Source organism: Cyprinus carpio, chromosome B5 (assembly GCF_018340385.1).
Source record: "Cyprinus carpio isolate SPL01 chromosome B5, ASM1834038v1, whole genome shotgun sequence".
In the NCBI taxonomy this organism is placed as follows: Eukaryota; Metazoa; Chordata; class Actinopteri; order Cypriniformes; family Cyprinidae; genus Cyprinus; species Cyprinus carpio.
In genome coordinates, this window is record NC_056601.1 from 3426032 (window position 1) to 3450545 (window position 24514).

Below are 24514 nucleotides of genomic sequence, written 5' to 3' on the forward strand. Positions count from 1 at the left end.
TTAAATTAATTAAAATAATTAATTATTATTATTATTACTTCAGAATTACATGTTGCAAATGAGAAGTCACTGGGACAAAGAAACACTTTCCGCTGAAACTATACGCCTTGTTACTGCTCAGTCTAACTAAAATAGGTGTTACAGGGAAACCAGATAAAACCTCTCCCACACCCAAAAAGTGGGCTTGTTTTCACGTGCGGTTCCCTGGAGACACCCATCACCTGGGAAACCCCGCGACTCCCCTTCCGGGGGGAGTCCAATCTTCTGGCAGTTTTCAGCAACTTTGTTGATTCACTTCGAAGCAGTCAACTCATGGATGAAACGACGAAACTTTTACTCCTAACAGGAATTCAACAGGAATCTAGGCATTATACATGCACCAGAACACTTTACTCAGCACCTACAGAACCAATGCAAGCAACCACTTGTTAACTATTTAGTTGTGCTTCTAGGCTTTGACCCCTTTTAATTAAGGTGATGAGATTCTTTGATGGCTCTTAACAGGTTGTGATTAGTTGATGAGTAAATACTACTATTACTCTCTTGCGTGCGAGCGCTACCTCACTCTACTCTCTCTCTCTGCAGTGCGCGCGCTCTCTCTCTCTACAGCTCTCTCTCAATTAAATTAAATTAAATTTATGCATTAAGCAGACGCTTTTATCCAAAGGGGAATCAAACCCCCAACCTTGCACTTGTTAACGCAATGCTCTACGACTTGAGCTACAGGAGCACATCTATTTACAGTTCAATTCAGTATGTGCTTTATTGGCATGACAATTGTTACAATGTATTGCCAAAGCATAGTGTTTACATTTAATCTATATACATGCATGTATATACATTTAAAAAGTAGAACAAATAACATTTTAAAATTCTATGAACAATTTATAATTCAATGTGGTGTGCATGTGTGGTGTATGTTTGTGGTGTGTGTGTGTGTGTGTGTGTGGTGTGTGTGTGTGTAGGCGCATCACTGATTTGTTGACTCCTCCCTCTTTTTGTGACAGGCATTAATGTATCTTGCTGCTAGTAAGATACAATCTTGTTTTTCACCTAATAAATACTGAAGTTGTGTTTTTTTTTGTTTTTTTTTTAACATTTTGAAGTCAGGGTAAAGTATTTCAAATTTGGGATAAAATTTATTTCTAATTTCTTAGTTAGAGCAGCTGGTGAGGAAGTGTGTCTCTGTCTCCACTTCCCTGTGATTACAGTAAGGGCAGATACGGCTCTCTCTGGGCAGCCAGTGCTGTTGATATCTGCCCGTCTCTATAGTCAGAGTATGACTGCTCAGTCTGTACCTCGTCATCTGTCTTCTTAATTTACAGTCTTTCACTGTACTCAGATATTCTGCAGTTGTGTAATCTCTATTTAGGGCCAAATAACATTCAAGTTTACTTTGTTTTTACGTTGTTTCAGTCCAATAAGTTAGATAATTTTCTTTTTGTGCTTTTATAATTTGGTTGGGCCAAATTGTGTGGATGGATATTTCAGTGTCCTGATGCTGGCTGTTGTTAGTTGTGTTAGTTTGCTTCTGCAGCTTCAGGATCATCTGAATCAGGGGACTTTTTTCAGGCTTCATTTCATGGTTTTTAAGGGCTTTAAAATGGTAAGAGTTGGGGTCGCTCATTTTTAGGTGTTTCCAAAATTTGATGGCTCATTTCTCAATGTGCATTAGTAGAGGGTACTGGCCTAATTCTGCCCTGCATGCGGTGTTCGATTGTTCCTCTGGACTCTGGTTTGTTCTGGGTTCATTGTAATTTCACTTTAAAGTTGTTCAAAGTGATTTTTCCAGGTGTCTCCATTTTGTATGGCTGCTTGTTCATGATGTTTTTTATGCAAGTGATTCCAGTTGTCCCAGAAATTGTTAGAATTTACGGATTCTTCAATAGTTTTGAGTTGATTTTGGATGTACTGTTCCCTCTTTTTTCTGAGTGTACTTTTATATTGTTTGAGTTCTTCACAATATTGATGGAGTAAATCTGCATTGTTTGGATGTCTGTGTTTTTGATTTGACAATTGTCTTAATTTTTTCCTCATGGTTTTACAGCCTAAATCAAGCCATTTTTCATTTTCTTGTGTTGTTTTATGGATTTTCTTAGAGAATGTGAGGTTAGATAAATTGGCCAAATATTTAAACATATAATTTATGTTCTCCACAGCCAGATTGACGCCATCTTGATTATGAGGATACATTCTGCCTAGAAAATTGTCTATAAGTAGACACACTTTTGGATGGCCAACTGCTGTCACATATTTTTCTGTGCTGTTTTGTGCCCATCTGTAATTCTCTCTAATGTTGTACAGCTTACTGGGCTGTGAATGTATGCTCATATTTTTTGTCCTCTTTAGGTAAACAGTAACTTGATTGTGGTCTGATAGGGGTGTTAGTGGTTTGACTGTGAATGCTCTGAAAGAGAATGGATCTAAATCTGTGATCATGTAATTCACTGAGGAACCATGAAATGAACTGTAGGTGTACCTTCCAAGAGAGTCTCCTCTAACCCTACCATTGACCAGGTACAGACCAAGGCTTTGACAGAGCTCCATCAGAAGCTTCCCGTTTTTATTCACTTGGTCATCAGTGTTATTTCTTGGGAAGTTAACAATATTTTGTGGCAAGCTTTGTCCAAAAATATAGTTATTCCCATTATCTGTGGTGTAGCCAGGAAGAGACCCTGTCCTGGCATTTAGATTTCCACACATCAACACACTTCCCTGGGCCTGGAAGTCATTAATTTGACTGTGGAGAGATTCAAAGATGTCCTCATTATAGTATGGAGATTCAAAGGGAGGAATATAGAGAGCGCATAAGAAAACATCTTTAGTGGTTTGCGTAAGGTGCTTTTTGATTTTGAGCCAGATATGTGATTCTTCTTTTTTAATTGTTTGGATGTATTTGTCAATTTCTTGTTTGTGCCAGATTATGATGCCCCCTGAATCTCTTCCACGTGTGATTTTTTCATGTTTTCTAGAGGATAAAAAATATTTCACAGTATCCTGGAGGACAAAGAGTGACTTCATCAGTTTTGCGCCATGTTTCCTGTAATATTATTATGTCCATGTCTGAAATATTTTTTTCTAAAATCTGAGGTTTTAGTTTTGTTACCAAAACTGGATGAATTAATACCTTGTATATTCCACATTGTAATAGTTAATGATCTCATTTTGTCAACAAATGAAAAAAAATTCAACAATCTTAATATTGCTCTAGAGTGATACAAACCCAAGTCCAACACAGTATTAAGGATCAAAGAGTACATGTGTATACATTGATTTTTATATATATATATATAGGGGGGTTCCGAACACCTGGCATCACGGTTCTCATTCGCCCTTGAATATGAATTGCCCATGAGTGAACGTCATGATTCAGTTCATCTGGAAGAGAAGACAAACATGCCGAAGACCCAGCTGTGTGGGAGGACTTTAAATTGAGTGAGGACAAGACAAAGGCAGTGTGCCAAATATCCAATTTGAAACTGGCCTACCACAACAGAACATCAAGTTTGAAAAATTACCTGAGTTCTGTAAGTATGCCTTTAATATATTGTTGGTGTAAAAAAAACGAGCTGCTTTTATCCACCATGTTAATCAGTAATTTTACACATGATAAAACGTGCACTTAATTTGCTTGGAAAATACTTACAAATACGGCAGTCAAAAAAATAAATAAATAAAATATACAGTAGCCCAGCCTAATAATAATTTGTCTATATTAAAAGTATTGCTCTAACAGACCTGTGTGTTTTGTATAACTAGTGCAGTGTCCGTTCTCGGAGCATATAAACTCTGCCCGCGTGACGCGCGCCGCTTTCGGCTCGCGCTGTTCTGACTTGGGTAAAGTTGGTTTTATATTCGCACATTCGGACTTCCGCGTTCAATAACTTTGTTAATCTGCATTTTAAAAAGCCACTTTCAGTCAATTATCATTACCGACTATTATGAACACACATCAGAACACATTTTTCTGTCGAACTCGACGTTTTAAAGAAGCTGATAAACACACTTACCTCTATGGAGTGTCGTGACGTCAGCGCTTATCTGAGGGACTATCTACAAATTACATGTTTCTAAAAAAAAAAAATTGTTTTTATTTATTTGCCTCCAGATGAACAAGAACTGTGTTGATGTGTTGGTTTTAACAATGACATATGATTTATTTCAATAGGTTTTAAAAGCATGGGTCAACTTCTCTGAAGCAAGTTGGAACATCTTGTCTGGACCCTACAGAACATACTACAGCCCATTATTCACCTCTGTTTTTCTGATTTTAAGTGTGATAAAGACTTAACAGTGTAAAAGTGTTCTCCAGGTGTTGAATGAAAAGAATGGCTAAATTATCTTTTATGTTTTCCTGTTTTATGACATCTTTGTTTAACATTAAACTCACAATTCATGTGCATTGAATGATGTTTACATTCCTGCATTCTTTTCATTCAACACCTGGAGAACACTTTTACACTGTGAAGTCTTTATCACACTTAAAATCAGAAAAACAAAGGTGAATAAAAGCTGCAAGCAGCGATGAACGGGCCCTCGCACCCGGGCTCACCGCCAGTGGGTGGCTTTAGTAAAACAGCGAATGGCGAGAAATATGCGTTTAATGTGGTAAATATAAGAGGAATATGTCAAAGTCATTTATATGTGCCAATCTTCCTGTTGTCAGCAGGTGGCGCTATCATTATAATGGAATATTGACCTTCAGATGTGTTCAGGCCAAGACTCTTATCGAACATATGAAGTTTGGGGAAGATCGGACATTTTATGCCTGAGTTACAACAACTTCTATTCCCATGGCGAGACATCGAACTTGGTCACAGCGCCATGGACACACCCTTTAATGAAAACTCAAGATGTTCACAATTTAACATCGCAAAGGCCTTTAGATTAGAATGACCAAAAAAATTATAAAGTGTCATAAAATTTCTAGGAGTAGTTTGTTACTGTGTAATACATGTCACTTCCTGTTGCCAGTAGGTGGCGCTATGACTATAACTTAATATGGGCATGTCGATCTGTTCAGGTCAGGAGTATTATCAAACATGTGAAGTTTGAGGCAGATTGGACATTGTATGTCTGAGTTATAGCAACTTCCTTTCTCATGGCGAAACTTTGAAATTTGTAAGGCCGCCACAGACACGCCTTTCAACGAAAACTCAAAATTTTCACAATTTTCTTCGCAAAGTTTCATGACTTTTCGAGCATGTTTAGGCCCTCAAAAATGCGATTCATTTTGGAAAAGAAGAAGAAGAAGAAGAAGAAGAAGAAGAAGAAGAAGAGGAAACATAGCAGATTCAATAGGGTCCTCAAACCATCGGTGCTCGGGCCCAAATAAAACATCAAGAAATGGGCTGTAGTATGTTCTGTAGGGTCCAGACAAGATGTTCCAACTTGCTTCAGGGAAGTTGACCCATGCTTTCAAAACCTATTGAAATAAATCATATGTCACTGTTAAAACCAACACATCAACACAGTTCTTGTTCATCTGGAGGCAAATAAATAAATAAAAACAGTTGTTTTAACTATGCCATAAACTATGTTCAGGATATTACACAAAATTTTCCACTTGTCTGAATTTTTACTAAATTACAGTTCATGTACGTTTATTATTTTTTAATTTCCTAAACATCTTTTCAAACACCATTATAATGCCATTTTTACTGTTGCTAAAGGAAAATCTATAGCATTAGAAGACGTAATGTAAGTGATATTTGCTGGCACATCTGTAGTTGGCTAAAGAATATTTGTCTGTTTGCACACAATGAAAAACAACTCGAACTTTTTAGACGGTCCCTAACGAATTTCCCGCACTACATTGGAGATTCAGTGGACATTCGCAAGTAAATATGCCATCAAAACAATATTTGGCCATTTTGATCGATTGTGAAAACAATGAAGTAGGTTGACAATGATGTCGCTGATTAGAATATGCAAAAAATTACTTTATTGCACATGTAATTTAAAAGTTATTGAACGCGGAAATGTGTGAAAAGGTGTAAATGTGCGAATATAAAACCAACTTTACCCAAGTGCTGTTCTGTAGTTTATTAAAAGTTTATTCATTCTGAACGTGTCGCGTGTCCATATTGCACTAAAATACGACACTGTACTCCCTTGGGTCCGCAGCAACACACCCGCCACGCGTGAAGTCGATTGGATGAACAGTTCTCAACATAATAAAAATGCAAAAAGACAAACATACAGAGATTCCTGCCTTTATTACACCGTGTCTACACCGGACACGACAGTTGTAGCTGAGCGGCGTAACATCTAATGTCTGTCTACACTGGACGCGAAAATCATTTGAAATTTGTGTCAGTACATCATAACTGACCATACATCATAACTGATAAGAATAGCAGCAGTTTAGGTTGGGAATATGTCACCCACGCGCCCCGCTCGCGTCTAGTGTAGACACTGTTACAGAGAAGAATATGTTTAGCCCCCTCCCTCCGAAGCTTCAAATATTCGGTGTTGATTACTACCAAAGCTTCGAAGCTCAAAAAATGGTATTCGGACTAGGCCTAGTATGTTTGTGTCTAGTCAGATGTTGCATGTTCCCCTGTAGTGTAGTTTAATAAACATCCATATGTATCCATTTATTGTACTATTAATGCTATAATGCTTCAAGTAATTCCTGAAGAATATATAATAAACAATAAGCCATTATGATTAATTATGTTCATCTCACTTTGAGTTAAAATTTGCTACAGTTATTTTGGGCCTTGGGCCTTCCTCAAGATTATACACCTACTGGTTTGTTTTCTGGAATTGTATTTATTTCTGAAATCTTTTTTTTTTTTTTTTTTTAAATAAAACGTTAATCGTTTTCTTGAATCTTGGATTTGGTGGTTTATTCTATCATATCTTTTTTTTTTTTTTTTTGGTCTGATAACTGAGTGGGGAGGCATTTCTTTTATTTATTTATTTGATTTCCTATTTATAAATAGAATGTTTATGAACACTGGGGAATACAAATATGTTGGCAGTGGCTTTTGTGACTTCCTTTGCGATCCAGTCCTCCATCCAACATGTTTTTCCCCATAAGAGTGGGGAATTTGTAAAATATGTAAAATTAATAACATTTTGCACATTTGTAATGTAATGTGCCTTAATGTATTATTATTATTTTTTTAAAGATTTATTTATGGGCTTTTTTATGCCTTTATTTGGACAGGACAGTGTAGAGTAGACAGGAAAGCACTGGGTGAAGAAAGAGAGGGGAGTGGGATCGGCAAAGGACCACAACTGGGATTCAAACTCGGGTCGCCATTAGCGCAGTTGCACTGTATGTCGTAATGTATTATTATAATTATAAACACTGGTTTGTAGTGCAAACAGTTTTACTGTTCACTGCACCTTAAAATTCCTCTGCTTATTTGTGTACAGTTTTCCTTATTTCTCCTTATTTCCCTACAGAACATTCACACATTCACAGAATTCCATGTTAAAAAATGGAATATATATATCCAGGAGCGTTTCTAGGATTTTCATTTTAGGGGGGCTCAGCCCCCAATAAGGGTATGATTAAAAAAAAATATTATTTGACTATTAGGGTAGGGTTGTATACTACTAACCTTTTTGTAAACCACTATTCCATTGTATTCCCTGTATTTCATATATGGGAGTAGAAGTACTGACTGAGCCATATACAACACCGTAAAAAAAAAAAAAAAAAGAAAAATGAATTAGATGTGTGACCAGTCACTAGAAAATTTTGAGTTGGGAATGTAGATTTTTTTTTTTTTTTTTTTACAATGAAGACTTCCTGATTCATTATTAGGACATTCATGTTTATCCTTTGACGATACCACTGCTTTTTCTCATGAAATGTATGTGGAAATTGGCAGTCAATTAAAACAACATAAGGGTTCAATGACTGCAGTGAATCTTGGGAACACAGTGGTATTGTGTGTGAGAGGCTGTCTACGTTCTATTCTCAACTGACTTGCTCATTTGCAGACCTACTCCCGCACGACAAGAAAAAATTTTGTATATCCATCTACAATGAAATATAAATTATTATTATTGAGCTTTTTAGCCTTTATAATCAACAATACGGTTGGTTATACATCAAGTCACCCCCTGAAAATTTATTTCATTTCAAATCATTTAACTAACCAGCTAATATTCATTAAGAATATAGACAAAACATGTATTAATGTAATTGTCTGTTGGCAAACATGTTTAATCTGTTCTATATGTATTTCTATTTATTAAAAATAACAACATGAATTATCAATTTGCCACTTCTATAAATCAGTTACTTAAAAAAAAAAAAAAAATCACAAATCCCTTTACTCTACTCGCCTCTTACTCTAATATACAGTATGTATCATGATACACTAATGATTCATTATTAGCTACTTAATACAAAATTATATTTAATAATACAAAACAAAATAACTCCACATGATGTTTCTCTCTCTGTGCCCTTTAGTGCTTTCAGAAAATGATGTGTGTCTTTAATCATTTCTGTGCATGGTTGCATAATGTAATGCCAAAATACACAATAATATGTTTTAAATTTTAAAAAGTAAATTAAAATAAATTATGATCCTTTTCTAAAGTACGTTTTCATGGGTGTTAATCACTTCATTTTTGTTGGAAGAAAAAAACAACTATCACACTGTGATGAGGGCTGAAGGTGAACGCAGCGAAGACGTATTGGTATTGGATGAGAAACCCGAATTGTGTATTGGTCCAGTAACATTATGTAAACTGCAATTACAAGAACTGCACCAATGCAGATGTCATATCATAGCAATCTATCAATAAATGCACACACACACACACACACACACACCTTGTACTCTCTGATGTTCGCTCTGATCGGCGCCCATGCGGATTGAAAAATGCGCTGAATTCATGCAGACTCAGATCAGGGGAGGAGCCGAAACTTGACGCAGCTTGCGGCCGTTTCAAATGAGTTTTTAAAGGGGACTGAAGCGATTACAAATTAATTAATCAAATTATTTTTTAGGGGCTGAAGCCCCCCTAAAAAGGGCCTAGTGACGCTCCTGTATATATCAGTGTTTGCAGCAGGTATTCGTTACATGTTCGACTTAAAGGGATAGTTCACCCAAAAATAAAAATTCTGTCATTTAAGCTGCCTTCACGCTATTTCGTAATTACCGTAATTCCAAGATGACAACATGTGACATTCTACTCGTAGCTGAATTATGTGTTTCTATGGCAACACTATCAATGCCAAAGCCTTCATGTGCTCCAGGGGCCGGTTGCACCAGCTGGACGTACACCCGGTTGTAAGACTAGGCTGGACGTAAAATGTGCTTTAAGTCGCGTGTAGAATTTATACCCGTTGCACCATCCCGGCGTAATGCTACGTCTGAGACTAAATCTTACGCCTAGTCAGAGGTAGGTGTAAAGTGAAAAAGTAATGATTTGCTCTGACATTATTCTTTTTTAGGATTCACGTCTGTTTCATTCTTACTGCAGATGTGAACTGTAATGTTTTATGGTCTTGTCTTTTCGGGCGGGATAAGCGTTATCAATCGTGAAGCTCGGAGTAGCCTACACACTGCCGATAATTGAATACAAAATATATTTCTGTACAGCATGTAATAATTATGCAGTAAAATATTACATATGAACTGGGATTATTAAAAGAAAATGAACCCATTTGACATCTTGCTTGGAAGGAGACAGTGTTGTTGATTGTTGGTATTTTTTTGTATTTTTTTTTATTCATTATTTGTAGCGTGCCTGCCATCCAATAATCGCAATAAGTTTTTTAAATGGTCAGCTTTCAAATATTTTCATGAAATACAAACTATAAACATGTTTTTTCTACTAGAGAAAGACACCAGTAAAACACAAAATGTCACATAAAGTCATATTTACCTCAAGAAAGACATTCATTGTACATAAACTTGATAGTCAGTTATAAAAAATAACTCTAGAGAGAAGCATTGTATTACATTTTTATATTTTACTTAACCTTGATGAAATCTGTCATGGGAATGTGCAGGGAGACTTCAGATATAAAAACGCGGACTTAAATGTTTACTCAATGAAATCATGGTGCGGTGGCTTCACTTCTTATGATGTCTTGAGCAATTCAGTTCTATATTAGTAGTTGTAGCCATTGTGGTGTAACGTCTTCTCAGATAAATCTATAACTGCGGGAGAATGTGTCGGCATGGACGCGCATTGTCTACGCTGGACGTAGTTGCGCCTGATCGTGGTGCAACAGGTGTAAATATTTATCGTAAAGCTAGACGTTGCGAAGGCCAACGTAGGACTTACACCCAGATTTTTTACATCTAGCTGGTGCAACCGGCCCCAGAGCTCTTAATTACGATTTGTAAGCTTGGAATTTTCTGAGAGTTACGAACGTCATATGTTGTCATCTTGGAATAGAGATTGCTAATGTGTCGTCATCATGACGTATTCCCAGTGGTAAACGCAAAGCATTTTGGGAGACCGCGGCACAAACATAACGCGCCAGACTTCTATGCATGCATGGAGGGAAGAACGCTGTTATAAACTGGAATAGTCGTTCTCACGATAGAAGTGGCGTTAAGCTTAAGAACGGAATATCCTTTTATCGTTTTCCAGCGTGGAAAAATAATAGTACAAGCCATGTTTCAGAGGTGACAAAAACTTGACGAATGGCATGGATAACGTTAGCAGCAGTAAGGAGCCCAAGATTTTACCTTCGATAACACTCCACACGATGGTGTGTTCAAAACATTTTCACAAAGGTAAGTTACAATTACTCTCTGTAAATGTTATGTTGTCGGCAAATAACCAGTGTGTTTTGTTTGACTCAACCAGACCATTAGATTTGACGTTAGGCCAATGTTAACTGTTAAGTAGCATGAAATGGCTAGAAGATGAGCTTAAGTTACCAACGTACTAAAGCGTAACGTTAATCAGTTTTTAAATGTTGTACATCTAGGCTACATAGCAATTTATTTGGTGACTGTGTTTGCAGGCAAACTTGCCTATGAAATGTTGGAGTGTGATCCTGACTGGACCCCTTCTCTGTACCTCGGCCATACTGAGGTCAAAGCTACGAACACAGACCGGTTCAAGCCTTTTTGGAGAATTATATACCATGCTCACATCTAATATGTAAATGTTTATTGTTTTCCAAAAGATTTTGTAATGTCTCTTCTCACATGTAATGATTTAGCCATGTCTGTAAATAAAATACACGAAGACTGAATGAAATTCTGCCTCCTTTATCTGTATTAAGGAATAATTGTGCAAAATCAGTGTTCTTTGGTTGCAAACACAAGTACATAACTTAAATAGTAGTAACAATCCAACTTAATTTCAGTTTCTTTACATATTTAACATGTAAATACATTTAAATGAATACATTTACATTATAAAAAGTCCATAGAAAACTTAGTGTGTGTATGCACTAACACTTAGTATCATGTAGTTGTAAATATATGCTGGAAGTTGGGCAACAGTTTGACGTCCCTTGACCAGTCGCTCTGCTCGTAAGGATCCAGTCCTTTGATCCCTTTTTTTTTCTCGTCATATCTCGTCTTTGCATTAGGATTTAGTTTTAGGCGGTATGGTCCGACATTGTTTTCTTTAGTCCGCTGCATTTTGTACGATTATATTCTGTTTTTCACGCTAATTTTTTATTATTTTCATGCCAGAACACTAGCCTGCTATGCCAGCCCAGGTAAACTGGCCAAACATACCCATAATTCTTTGCGTTCTGATGACGTTGCCGCCCAGTTGGTCACATGTCTTAGCGATCTCTATTACCATAATTATGAAATGGCGTGAAGGCAGCATAATTATTCCCCAAATGTTGCTCCAAATCATGTGACATCAGTGGTTCAACATTAATTATATGGCGCTACGAGAATACGCAAAGAAAACAAAAATAATGACTTTATTCAACAATTTCTTCTCTTCTATGTCTTCCGCATGTGTGCATACCTCTCTTTGTAAACAAGCTGCAACGCATCCGGGTTCTACATCAGAATGCTGGCTCTTCGTCAGCAGCATCCCAAGCATGCGTTGCAATACTCTCGTAAATGTGCAGCAAAAACTGACATGGAAGAGAAGAATTGTTTAATAGTCATTATTTTTCTTTTCTTTGTGCACAAAAAGTATTCTCGTAGCTTCATAAAATTACGGTTGAACCACTGATGGCACATGGACAATTTAACAATGTTCTTACTATGTTTCTGTGCCTTGATCGTGGTGTCTTTTGCTGTCCATGGAGGGTCAGAAAGCTCTCGAATTTTAGAAAATATCTTTGTGTTCTGAAGATGAATGAAGGTCTTGTGGGTTTGGAACGACATGAGGGTGAGTAATTGACCCAATTTTAATTTCTGGGTGAACTATCCGTTTAATGCGGCACTGCACAGACTGAATGGCATATCAAAATAATGTGAGATTCAGTCTACAAAGCACTTGGGCGTGTACTTTTTGTTTAGAGATTTACTTGGGCAGTGTAAACGCATGAGACAGATCCCTGAAAGTGTGTCACATGCCAAATGTGTTGGAGCTGGTAGCTCTGAACGATCAGTACACGACTCAATCTGAAGGGACCAAGCTTGGAAAGGTGGTGGCTGAGGTGGTATGTGAATCTGGTGTGTGTTGTGCAACAATTCAACAATTCTATTGTGTTTGTGTACTATGTTTATCATTGAATTGCAGTAATGATGTAATTAATTAATTAATTAATTCATGTGATTGGCTGTTGTCACTGTGAGGTCAGCACCAAGCTTCAGACACACGCTGCATCTAGCCTCAAGGGCGACGCCCTCTTATCCTTGCAAAAATCAAGGATATCTTGCTTCTTGAGGAATTCGGTTTCCTCACATCCATCATCTTTGAGTTTGTGCCAGTGCATATTGTGGTTCTCACAAGTCGAGCAGTGTCGTAATCAGACGTGACGCCGCGGTACACGCGATAAAAGGTATATTTTCCATGTTAATCAGAGAGTTTGTCATAATCAGCCGCGATACACGACAAGCAACAGGGAATTCTGTGGGTTTCTATTTCTGCGACGACGCGGCTGCTACAACCATAGATGTGGACCTCAGCATACAGCTTCTGTTTGATGTGATTATTGATTGATTCTGTCTCGTCTCTTGTGAACAGACACATCAATTGTCGCTGGAATCTTATCACGTCTCGTCTGGTTGGGACACGGTGTGAAGGTAATTTACATAATTGCAGTCATGACACATGCCAGTTTTAAACTGCGGTCAAGCCAGCCGCGCTTTGAAAATACACGTTCAAGCCAGCAGCACTTTTTTGGGGGGTTTGCGCGTGTAATCATGCACTTACGATACGGGAGCTGAGAGCAGATAAAATGCATGTAAAGAAGCTGTCATACACACGTTTCCTTTATAATTTTTCTTATTTTAACTAATTTTAAATTTGTAGTTTTTAAATACTTTATTTTTGTACATAAACGTTTGTATTGTACAATAAGTATTATAAATCGTTTATTAATGTTTATAAATGTTAATATTAATGATTTTCATTCATTTATTTATTTATTTCATGTTTGTGTGCGAGTGTGTGTGTGTGTGTGTGTGTGTGTGTGTGTGTATAACAAAAAAAATGCATCCTGGCAATTGCACTGTGTCCCATTTTCCAACACACATAAGAAGTGTTCCTTTATAGGTTAGCTCATTCTTTCAAATCATATGTATTCAGAGTGAGCCTGACTATCACTGTATTCATTTTCAAGGCATTTTACTGTATAGTTTTGGAGAAAACTAAAAGCAAAATCACAAAACATCAAACTCCTTTGTTGCACTTGGTTTATTTCCATATATTTAAACACTCATAAAAAATGTTACTTTATAGGTTAGCTCATTCTTTCAATTCATATGTATTCAGAGTGACCCAGATTATCATTTTCTTTAAATTTATATTTTTTTTGATGTATAATTTTGGAGAAAATTAAAGGCAAATTCACAATTCTAAGTGAATAAACACTTTTATATCATGTCCCATTTTCAGACCTTCATAAAAATACCCCAAGCATCTGAGTGCATAAGTATTTTTACACTGTCCTATTTTCAAACGGTCATAAAAATCTTAACTTTATAGGTTTGCTCGTTCTTTCAATTGATTCCTGTTCACAGTCACCCTGACTATTATTACTGTATTAATTCAAATAATAATAAGTAATTGTTCTATTTGATGACATATAAAATAAGACCTGGCTAAACTCATTTAGCTCTTGCATCCTGTTTAATGCCCTAATTTGAAACATATACATTATCTTTTGAGTTCAAAAACACAGTAAGTATTATATAACAAACATTATTTGCTATTATTATTTTTAGTCTATTATTGTTTCAATGTGAATTGTAGAAAACAGTCATGTTCATGTTTTGACGGGAACAAATTGTTTATTTTTACTTTCCATTATTTTTATTTGTTGTTGTTTTTATTGTACAGAAAGCTTGTAACCAATTATAGTCCTCATGCCTCTGCAGAACTCCTTGGTGTCATTCTTCCACAGCCTCTGCTGCCGCTTACTTCTATAATAATTTAATGATAATAATAATAATAATACAATTTATTAGGCACCTTTCAATACTCAATGACACCTTGAAATAACAGGAAGATATTGACTGATCGACTGCAATACAACCTAATGGAATTTAAACATGAGTTTTATTAAGATTGAAATACAGAAATAAGATGTGATAGGGATTATGTAACCTCTGTTATGATATTTCACAGATACAAATGCAAATATGTATTTTTTTTTTTATGCAGTTAAACAAAAGCCTAATATGGGAAGATGATTTTAGGTGTATGCATCAGTGTGCAGAAGACAGTCAAATGTTCACAGGTGTTGAAGCCACAGTAGGCACTGTTGTGCAGTCTGATGTGATATACAACAGTATGCCCAAAGTGCTATTATTCCTTACGATGCACAAAGGTGTTTTCTGAAACAAGAAAGGCAAATTAAATAAATAAATAAATAAAATAAATGTATTTATATAAAATGCATAATATTTATAAAAGTACATAGAATACGATAAAATTAAATAAAATTAAAATAAGTGTGATCATTTTAAAAAAAACGCACTGATACTATTTTACTTATTTTTACTTTGTGTTGTCAACTATATTACCATGTGTAATCTTGTTGTATCTGGATTTTAATTGAGATTGATCATTCTAAAATTCATTTTAATACAATTCTAATTAATCAGTTACAGGTAAGGAGAAACAAGAAATTTCAGCTAAGCTATTCAATAGACTTATGATTATAGTAAACAAACACAGCAAAACAAATAATAGCTTTGCAGGCATAATCACCATTAACAAATACAACAACCTCAGGGCTATAAAAGCAAAGACATAAGAAATTTAACTAAAAATTATAAACCATGGACACAGATAAGGACTGCTCAAAGAGGTGATTTACATAATCCGTTCCTAAGGTTAAAATTAAGATTTTAACTTAATTAAATGTGACACTAATAATTAAAATGTAAGAAGAGGTTGTGTATGACGTCAGGAGAGTATTTCCTAGCAATTTTGACCAATACTATTTATAAAATAAGAGTCAGTTTCATATGGTAATAAGAATGGTACATTTGCACAATAATTCCTTCAAAAACTGAAACTTTATGTTGGAAAATGGGATATGAGTGCAACAATACACTCTATAAAAACATTTTTGAAGTGAGTTTGCGTTTTCTCGAAACTGTAAAGTAAAATGACATGAAAATTAATACAGTAATAGACAGGGTCAATGTGAACAGGAATCAATGAAAGAATGAGCAAACCTATAAAGGAAAGAATTTTATGAGTATTTGAAAATGGGATGGGATGTAATAGTGCAAAGGTGCACATAGATACTTGGGGTGAATTTGCCATTAATTTTCTCCCAAACTTTACAGTAAAAATATTTGAAAATTACCACAATAATAGTCAGGATCACTGTGAACAGTAATCAATTGAAAGAATGAGCAAAGTTACAAAGAAAATATTTTATTTAATATATTTGAAAATGGGTAATGGTGCAACTGGTAGAATGCACTTTGTTTTTTGAAGTGATTTTGTCATTAATTTTATTCAAAACCATACAGTCAAAAAAAGAAAAAGAAAAAATGATCTTCCTACCCCTATCAAGAATGCTAATTCCCTGACAATTTTCAAGCGACAGCTAAAAAAACTCATCTCTTTCAAAACTACTTGGCTTCATCGTAAAAAACAAAAAAACTCTCTTTATTTATTCCTTCTTTTTCTAGCTTGTACTTATTTGAACTTGTCTAAAACTTGGTATTACAAGCACTTCCTGTGTCTGTTTGCCTCTTTAAGAAGAATCACTTTATGTATCCCGCAATTGTAAGTTGCTTTGGATAAAAGTGTCTGCAAAATGACTAAATGTAAATGTTAAATAATAACAATAATAGTAATAATAAAGTAATAGTCAGGGTGACTGTAAACAGGAATCAATCAAAAGAACGAGCAAACCTGTAAATGAAAGATTTTTATGAGGGTTCGAAAATGGGACATGATGTAAAATTGCTTATTCACTTAGATGCTGGGTGAATTTGCCTTTAATTTTCTCCAATATTATACAGTAAAAATATGTGAAAATTAATACAGTGATAGTCAGGGTCACTCTGAATACATATGATTTGAAAGAATGAGCTAACCTATAAAGAAACCCTTTTTATGAGTGTTGGAAAATGGGACACAGTGTAATTGCTAGGATGCATTTTGTTGTTTTGTGTGATTTTGCTTTGTTTTCTCAAAAACTATACAGTAAAATGTTAAAAAAATTAATACAGTTATAGTCAGGGTCACTCTGAATACATATCCATTGAAAGAATGTGCTAACCTATAAAGGGACAATTTGTATGAGTGTTGGAAAATGGGACACAGTGCAATTGCTAAGATGCATTTTGTTATTTGGGGTGATTTTGCTTTTAGTTTTCTCCAAAACTATACAGTAAAATGCCTTGAAAATTAATACAGTGATAGTCAGGCTCACTCTGAATACATATCCATTGAAAGAATGAGCTAACCTATAAAGGAACATTTTTTCATGAGTGTTTAAATATACGGAAATAAACCAACTGCAACAAAGGAGTGTGATGTTTTGGGTGATTTTGCTTTTAGTTTTCTCAAAAATTATACAGTAAAATGCTTTAAATTAAATTTAATACAGTGATAGTCAGGGTCACTCTGAATACATATCCATTGATAGAATGAGCTAACCTATAAAGGAACAATTTTTATGAGTGTTGGAAAATGGGACACGGTGCAATTGCTAGGATGCATTTTGTTATACACACACACACACACACACACACACACACACACACACACACACACACACACACACACACATAATATATATATTATGTGTGTGTGTGTATAAATATTACCCATAAAAATTGTTCCTTTATAGGCATATATGCACACATACACACACAAATATGAAATAAAAAAAACAATGAATGAAAATCATTAACATTTATAAACATTAATAAATGATTTATAATAATTAATGTACAATACAAACGTTTATGTACAAAAAAAAAGTATTTAAAAACTAAAAATTTAAAATTAGTTAAAATGAGCAAAAGTATAAAGGAAACGTGTGTATGACAGCTTCTTTACATGCATTTTATCTGCTCTCAGCACCCGTACCGAAGTGCATGATTACACGCGCAAAACCAAAAAAAAGTGCGGCTGGCTTGACCACAGTGATTTACTGTGATTTACGCCTGTGCTAAAGTGCAATTAAATCTCTGGACTTTGTCCAGAACCAAAGATGTGCTGAAGCTCAAATTGCAGCCGACGAAACACACATGCTTAAGGAGAAAAAAAAGCTTAAATATTCAATGCCACGTAGGCTATTTTACTTTCATATTCAGTACACCGTTCTCACAGATAGACACAAATTTCTGATTTTATTTATTCTGCCATTTTGCTGCCAAAGGTAAGACAATTTTGCAGAAAATATGCACGAAGCAAAGCATTTGAACCAAATAAGGGATTATGGTGAAACTTTTAAAACTTTTCTGCAAGACATGCATAAGTAGCTTAATTTTAAATGTAAATTTTGTTTAATATAGAAAAGGAGCGTTCTATATATTTGCTGGTGCCTCATTTGGAAAGAGAAACTTTTTTTCCCTCCTTAAAGGGACAGTTCACTCAAAAATAAAAATTCTCTAATTTCTTCCCTAAGCCTGGTGTTTATTTTTCTGTTGGACAAAAAAAAAAAAAAAAAAAAAAAAACCTTTGAGGATTCGTCACAGCTCTTTTCCATTAAAAAAAAAGTTCACAATGACCACTTTTATAAAGATTTTTCTTGCATGCACTATTCTTTTAAGAATAGTATTCTATTCAGTGTCCAGGAAGGGGCAGGTTAGTATATTAGGTTAGTATATGGGCAGTATATTATTCAGAGTAAAAAAAAATGTTAATCCATATATTTTTGTTTCAGACTTTATAAAATGTCCGGAGAAGACAATGACACAGACTATGATACTTTAATTGCAGAAAGAGAAAGCAGGGAAAATGCAATCAAGCAGTACCAACATCTTATCAGGATGCTCTACTTAATTACATATTCTGTTGTCCTGATCCTTGGTGTCACCCTCAACTTCATCGTCATTATCATCAGCTGCCTGAAAAACAAGAAAACGTCAACAGTTTTCACTTGGATTACGGCGTTGGCTTTAACACACTTAGTCTCCAGTGCATTTGTTGTTTTTCAGCTCCTGTATGCTTACAATAACTTTGAATGGAATTATGGAAAAGCAAGCTGCAAGCTGTCATCCTATGTCACCTACGGCAGTATGTTCTCCACAGCAGCCATGCTGAGTTCCTGGAGCATTAGTTCTGTTTTTTTAAAAAGTCGTTGCTTAAAAATTTGCAAGAATTGTAACATCATTCTGATTTCATTCTCCTGGGCTATTGCAGCAGTCTTGGCATGTCCTTCACTGTTTTCCAGAGAGGTTCGATCTTCTCACTGCATTGATGATTATGATTTTGACGAATCGAAAACAACTCAAGACGGCATTGCAAGGCTGAAGGCAGTCGTTATCATGAGATTTCTCATCGGGCTTCTTGTGCCAGCTTTCATAATGTTTCTCAGCTGTTTGACATCAGCTCATAGAAAGTGTAAAGATTGTAAGAAGCAGGCACAGATAATCTGTGCTATAAAGATTGCCTTCTTTGTGTTCTGGGGCCCTCAAATCTTCTTAACCATGCTTCAAGCCACTGTTACCGAAAGCCTGGATCCAAGTATGTTGAAATATGGACTTCCAGCAGCTACTGCATTGGCCACAGCCCACCCTTTTATCAGCCCGATCATCTATTTGTTATTGGGATGTAGTATTAAAATGAAGTGGATGGAACATGACCCAGGTCAGTGCGAAAGGGTTTCTCAGGGGATACCACTGTTGCCTTACACCACTAAGGTTCCCGGATCAAGTCCCAAATGAGCCAGGAGGTCTGTCTGTGTGGAGCTTTTCAGAGGTGAACTGGAGACACTAACTTGTCTGTGTAGTGAATGAGAAAGAGTGTTCCCCTATGATGGAATGGTCATCTAGCAGTGTTTCCTCCACCCTTGGACCAGCATCCCTGCGACCCTACTGAGGATAAGCAGTTTGAAGAATGGATGGATGACCCAGATCACAACAATGAACTGATGCTCTTAGGAAAATGCTGCCCATGAATTGTACACAGGCATTAAAGATTGATGTAGTAATTCTAAAATACACCAGCAAAGACTGTTAAATATACACCACATCCACAAAAATGCATGCCAGCAATCTGTGTATTCAAACTGACAAATGGAACATTTCTTTTAACTCCTAATCCAAACTCTGAAAATTATTATAAAAAAAAAATTGGCCCTGTATGGTCCAAATTCATGCTTGCTTTAAAGTTAAATGTTGATTTTGTTGATACACTGCATCACATGTATACACTTACTGCTAGAAAAAGCATGCTACAGAAACAATAACCCACTATCTACTGTATGTCCTGTAGTATATGAATATCAACCTTATAGAGGACCATTTGAAGCTGTTTTTTTACTGATGGTGTGTCATAATATTGTTGCTGTTTTGTCATAATATTGTGATGTTTTGTTTATTATACGTATGTAAGTATATGATTGTAGTCTATATATGGCTGCAGTGTAAAGAACAGGCTATATTACAAATTAATGTATTTTCATTTTATGCGTTTTTTCAAACACTACAACCAGGAAGCGGAGCCCCGCACATGAAATGCAAGAAAAAATAAATTGTGCGCAGGATTTAAGACTTCGTTCCCACTATGTACTAAAACATTCACACAATTACTATTTAGTTCCCTCGATTTATAAATCGTGTGCACGATTTGGCAAATCGAGGAAACAAATTAGTAAATCATGCGCGCAATATATAAATCGAGGAAACGAAATAGTAAATCGTGCACAAGATTTTGCCTACTAATTTTTTCCTGCATGCCATGTGCGGAGCTCCATAGGAGGCAGACATTAAAAATTAATACAGTGCTAGTCAGGCTCACTCTGAAAACATATCCATTGAAACAATGAGCTGACCTATAAAGGAACATTTTTTAATGAGTGTTTAAATATATGGAAATAAACCGTGCAACAAAGGAGTTTGATGTTTTGGGTGATTTTTCTCCAAAACTATACAGTAAAATGTCTTGAAAATGAATACAGTGATAGTCAGGCTCACCCTGAATACATATCCATTGAAAGAATGAGCTAACCTATAAAGGAACATTTTTTCATGAGTGTTTAAATATAAGGAAATAAAGCAAGTGCAATAAAGGAGTTTGATGTTTTGGGGGATTTTGCTTTTAGTTTTCTCAAAAACTATACAGTAAAATGCTTTAAATTAAATTTAATACAGTAATAGTCAGGGTCACTCTGACTACATATCCATTGAAAGAATGAGCTAACCTATAAAGGAACAATTTTTATGAGTGTTGGAAAATGGGAGACAGTGCAATTGCTAAGATGCATTTTGTTACACACACATTATATATACACACACACACACACACACACACAAATATGAAATAAAAAAACAATGAATGAAAATCAATAATATAAACATTAATAAACGATTTATAATAATTAATTGACAATACAAACGTTTATGTACAAAAATAAAGTATTTAAAAACTAAAAATGTTAAATTAGTTAAAATAAGCAAAAGTATAAAGGAAACGTGTGTATGACAGCTTCTTTACATGCATTTTATCTGCTCTCAGCACCCGTACCGTAAGTGCATGATTACACGCGCAAAACCAAAAAAAAAAAAAAAAAAAAAAAAAGTGCGGCTGGCTTGATCACAGTGATTTACTGTGATTTACGCCTGTGCTAAAGTGCAGTTAAATCTCTGGACTTTGTCCAGAACCAAAGATGTGCTGAAGCTCAAATTGCAGCCGACGAAAACACACGTGCATAAGGAGAAAAAAAAAAGGTTAAATATTCAATGCCACGTAGGCTATTTTACTTTCATATTCAGTACACCGTTCTCACAGATAGACACAAATTTCTGATTTTATTCATTCTGCAGTTTTGCTGCCAAAGGTAAGACAATTTTGCAGAAAATATGCATGAAGCAAAGCATTTGAACCAAATAAGAGATTATGGTGAAACTTTTAAAACTTTTCTGCAAGACTTGCATAAGTAGCTTAATTTTAAATGTAAATTTTGTGTGCAAAAATGTGCAATACGATTAAAAACAACATGCAGTGTTGAGCAGATGTTGCTGTTTTATTACTCTAATTCTGATAATGGTTATTCATGTTTGTTTTTGTTTAATTTATAATATTAAATTAAGATTTTTTTTTCTGTGATATCTGAATTTGTTATTGTCTTACTATTAAGTATCTAATGTTTTGCACCAATTATAATGTAAGGTGGTTAAATGTGTTGCTCACTGACAAATGTGTCAGATTTCAACGTCAATGACTAACATAAGAAATCTCTAATATTAGATATTAATGCTTTAATATAGAAAAGGAGCATTCTATATATTTGCTGGTGCCTAATTTGGAAAGATAATTTTTTCCCCCCTCCTTAAAGGGACAGTTCACTCAAAAATAAAAATTCTCTAATTTCTTCCCTAAGCCTGGTGTTTATTTTTCTGTTGGACAAAAAAAAAACAAAAACAAAAAAAAAACCCTTTGAAGATTCGTCACAGCTCTTTTCCATTAAAAAAAATTCACAATGACCACTTTTGTAAAGATTTTTTTTTTTTTTTTGCCTGCACTATTCTTTTAAGAATAGTATTTTATTCAGTGTCCAGGAAGGGGCAGGTTATAAAACAGATCTAAACAGAACATATCCCTTCCTGGGCAGTATATTATTCAGAGTAAAAAAATGTTAATCCATATATTTTTGTTTCAGACTTTATAAAATGTCCGGAGAAGACAATGACACAGACTATGATACTATAATTGCAGAAAGAGAAAGCAGGGGAAATGCAATCAAGCAGTACCAACATCTTATTAGGATGCTCTACTTAATTACATATTCTGTTGTCCTGATCCTTGGTGTCACCCTCAACTTATCATCAGCTGCCTGAAAAACAAGAAAACGTCAACAGTTTCCACTTGGATTACGGCGTTGGCTGTAACACACTTAGTCTCCAGTGCATTTGTTGTTTTTCAGCTCCTGTATGCTTACAATAACTTTGAATGGAATTATGGAAAAGCAAGCTGCAAGCTGTCATCCTATGTCACCTACGGCAGTATGTTCTCCACAGCAGCCATGCTGAGTTTCTGGAGCATTAGTTCTGTTTTTTTAAAAAGTCGTTGCTTAAAAATTTGCAAGAATTGTAACATCATTCTGATTTCATTCTCCTGGGCTATTGCAGCAGTCTTGGCATGTCCTTCACTGTTTTCCAGAGAGGTTCGATCTTCTCACTGCATTGATGATTATGATTTGGACAAATTGAAAACAACTCAAGACGGCATTGCAAGGCTGAAGGCAGTCGTTATCATGAGATTTCTCATCGGGCTTCTTGTGCCAGCTTTCATAATGTTTCTCAGCTGTTTGACATCAGCTCATAGAAAGTCTAAAGATTACAAGAAGCAGGCACAGATAATCTGTGCTATAAAGATTGCCTTCTTTGTGTTCTGGGGCCCTCAAATCTTCTTAACCATGCTTCAAGCCACTGTTACCGAAAGCCTGGATCCAAGTATGTTGAAATATGGACTTCCAGCAGCTACTGCATTGGCCACAGCCCACCCTTTTATCAGCCCGATCATCTATTTGTTATTGTCATCTAGCAGTGTTTCCTCCACCCTTGGACCAGCATCCCTGCGACCCTACTGAGGATAAGCAGTTTGAAGAATGGATGGATGACCCAGATCACAACAATGAACTGATGCTCTTAGGAAAATGCTGCCCATGAATTGTACACAGGCATTAAAGATTGATGTAGTAATTCTAAAATACATCAGCAAAGACTGTTAAAGATACACCACATCCACAAAAATGCATGCCAGCAATCTGTGTATTCAAACTGACAAATGGAACATTTCTTTTAACTCCTAATCCAAACTCTGAAAATTGATTATTATGAAAATTGGCCCTGTATGGTCCAAATTCATGCTCGCTTTAAATTTAAATGTTGATTTTGTTGATACACTGCATCACATGTATACACTTACTGCTAGAAAAAGCATGCTACAGAAACAATAACCCACTATCTACTGTATGGCCTGTATGGTTTTCTTACTGATGGCATGTCATAATATTGTTGCTGTTTTGTCAAAATATTGTAATGTTTTGTTTATTATACATATGAAAATATGTAAGTATATACTGTATGATTGTAGTCTATATATGGTTGCAGCGTAAAGAACAGTTCATGTTATGTGTTTTTTCAAACACTACAACCAGGAAGCGGAGCCCCTCACATGACATGCAAGAAAAAATAAATAAATTGTGTGCACGATTTACTAATTCGTTCCCTCCATGTACTAAAAAATGCACACGATTGGTATTTCGTTCCCTCGATTTATAAATCGTGTGCACGATTTGGCAAATCGAGGAAACAAATTAGTAAATCGTGCGTGCAATATATAAATCGAGGAAACTAAATAGTAAATCGTGCACACGATTTTGCCTACTAATTTTTTCCTGCATGCCATGTGCGGGGCTCCATAGGAGGCAGACACACTCTGACAGTTTAAATTTAGATTAAAGACTCATCTTTTCAATCTGGCATACACATAACACACTTATCACATTCTATAATTCAAATCCTTTAAACGATATTTAGGCTGCATTAGATCAGCCAGAACCGGAAACACTTGTTACAATTTAAGAAGAAGGTCATGTACATTAATATTAATCTGTTTCATTCTTATCCTGAGATCACCGTAGTCACCTGGATTTGACTGTTTACTATTATCCTCTTTGCAGAGCTGCTTTACAGCAGAATTGAATTTTGTTGAAACATTATTTTCATGTTTAACGCTGTAAAGCTGCTTTGACACAATCTGTATTGTATAAAGCACTGTACTATATAAA

General features: G+C 35.4%; 1 protein-coding gene across 4 annotated transcripts; it reads left to right on the forward strand.

Moving 5' to 3' along the window:
• Nucleotides 1–12360: 12360 nt before the first annotated feature.
• LOC109066180 (chemokine-like receptor 1) lies at nt 12361–23559 on the forward strand. Of its 4 annotated transcripts, XM_042723651.1 has the most exons (4): nt 12361–12919; nt 13105–13163; nt 18443–18651; nt 22581–23559. In XM_042723651.1, exons 3-4 carry the CDS (start codon nt 18453–18455, stop codon nt 23309–23311), a joined length of 930 nt encoding a protein of 309 aa, XP_042579585.1. In that variant the 5' UTR covers nt 12361–12919; nt 13105–13163; nt 18443–18452; the 3' UTR covers nt 23312–23559. The 4 variants fall into 4 exon arrangements, with proteins under 4 accessions (XP_042579585.1, XP_042579586.1, XP_042579583.1 ...); XM_042723652.1 differs by lacking the exon at nt 22581–23559 and having other exon boundaries at nt 12471–12919; nt 18499–21730; XM_042723649.1 differs by lacking the exon at nt 22581–23559 and having other exon boundaries at nt 12478–12919; nt 18443–21730.
• Nucleotides 23560–24514: the final 955 nt, after the last annotated feature.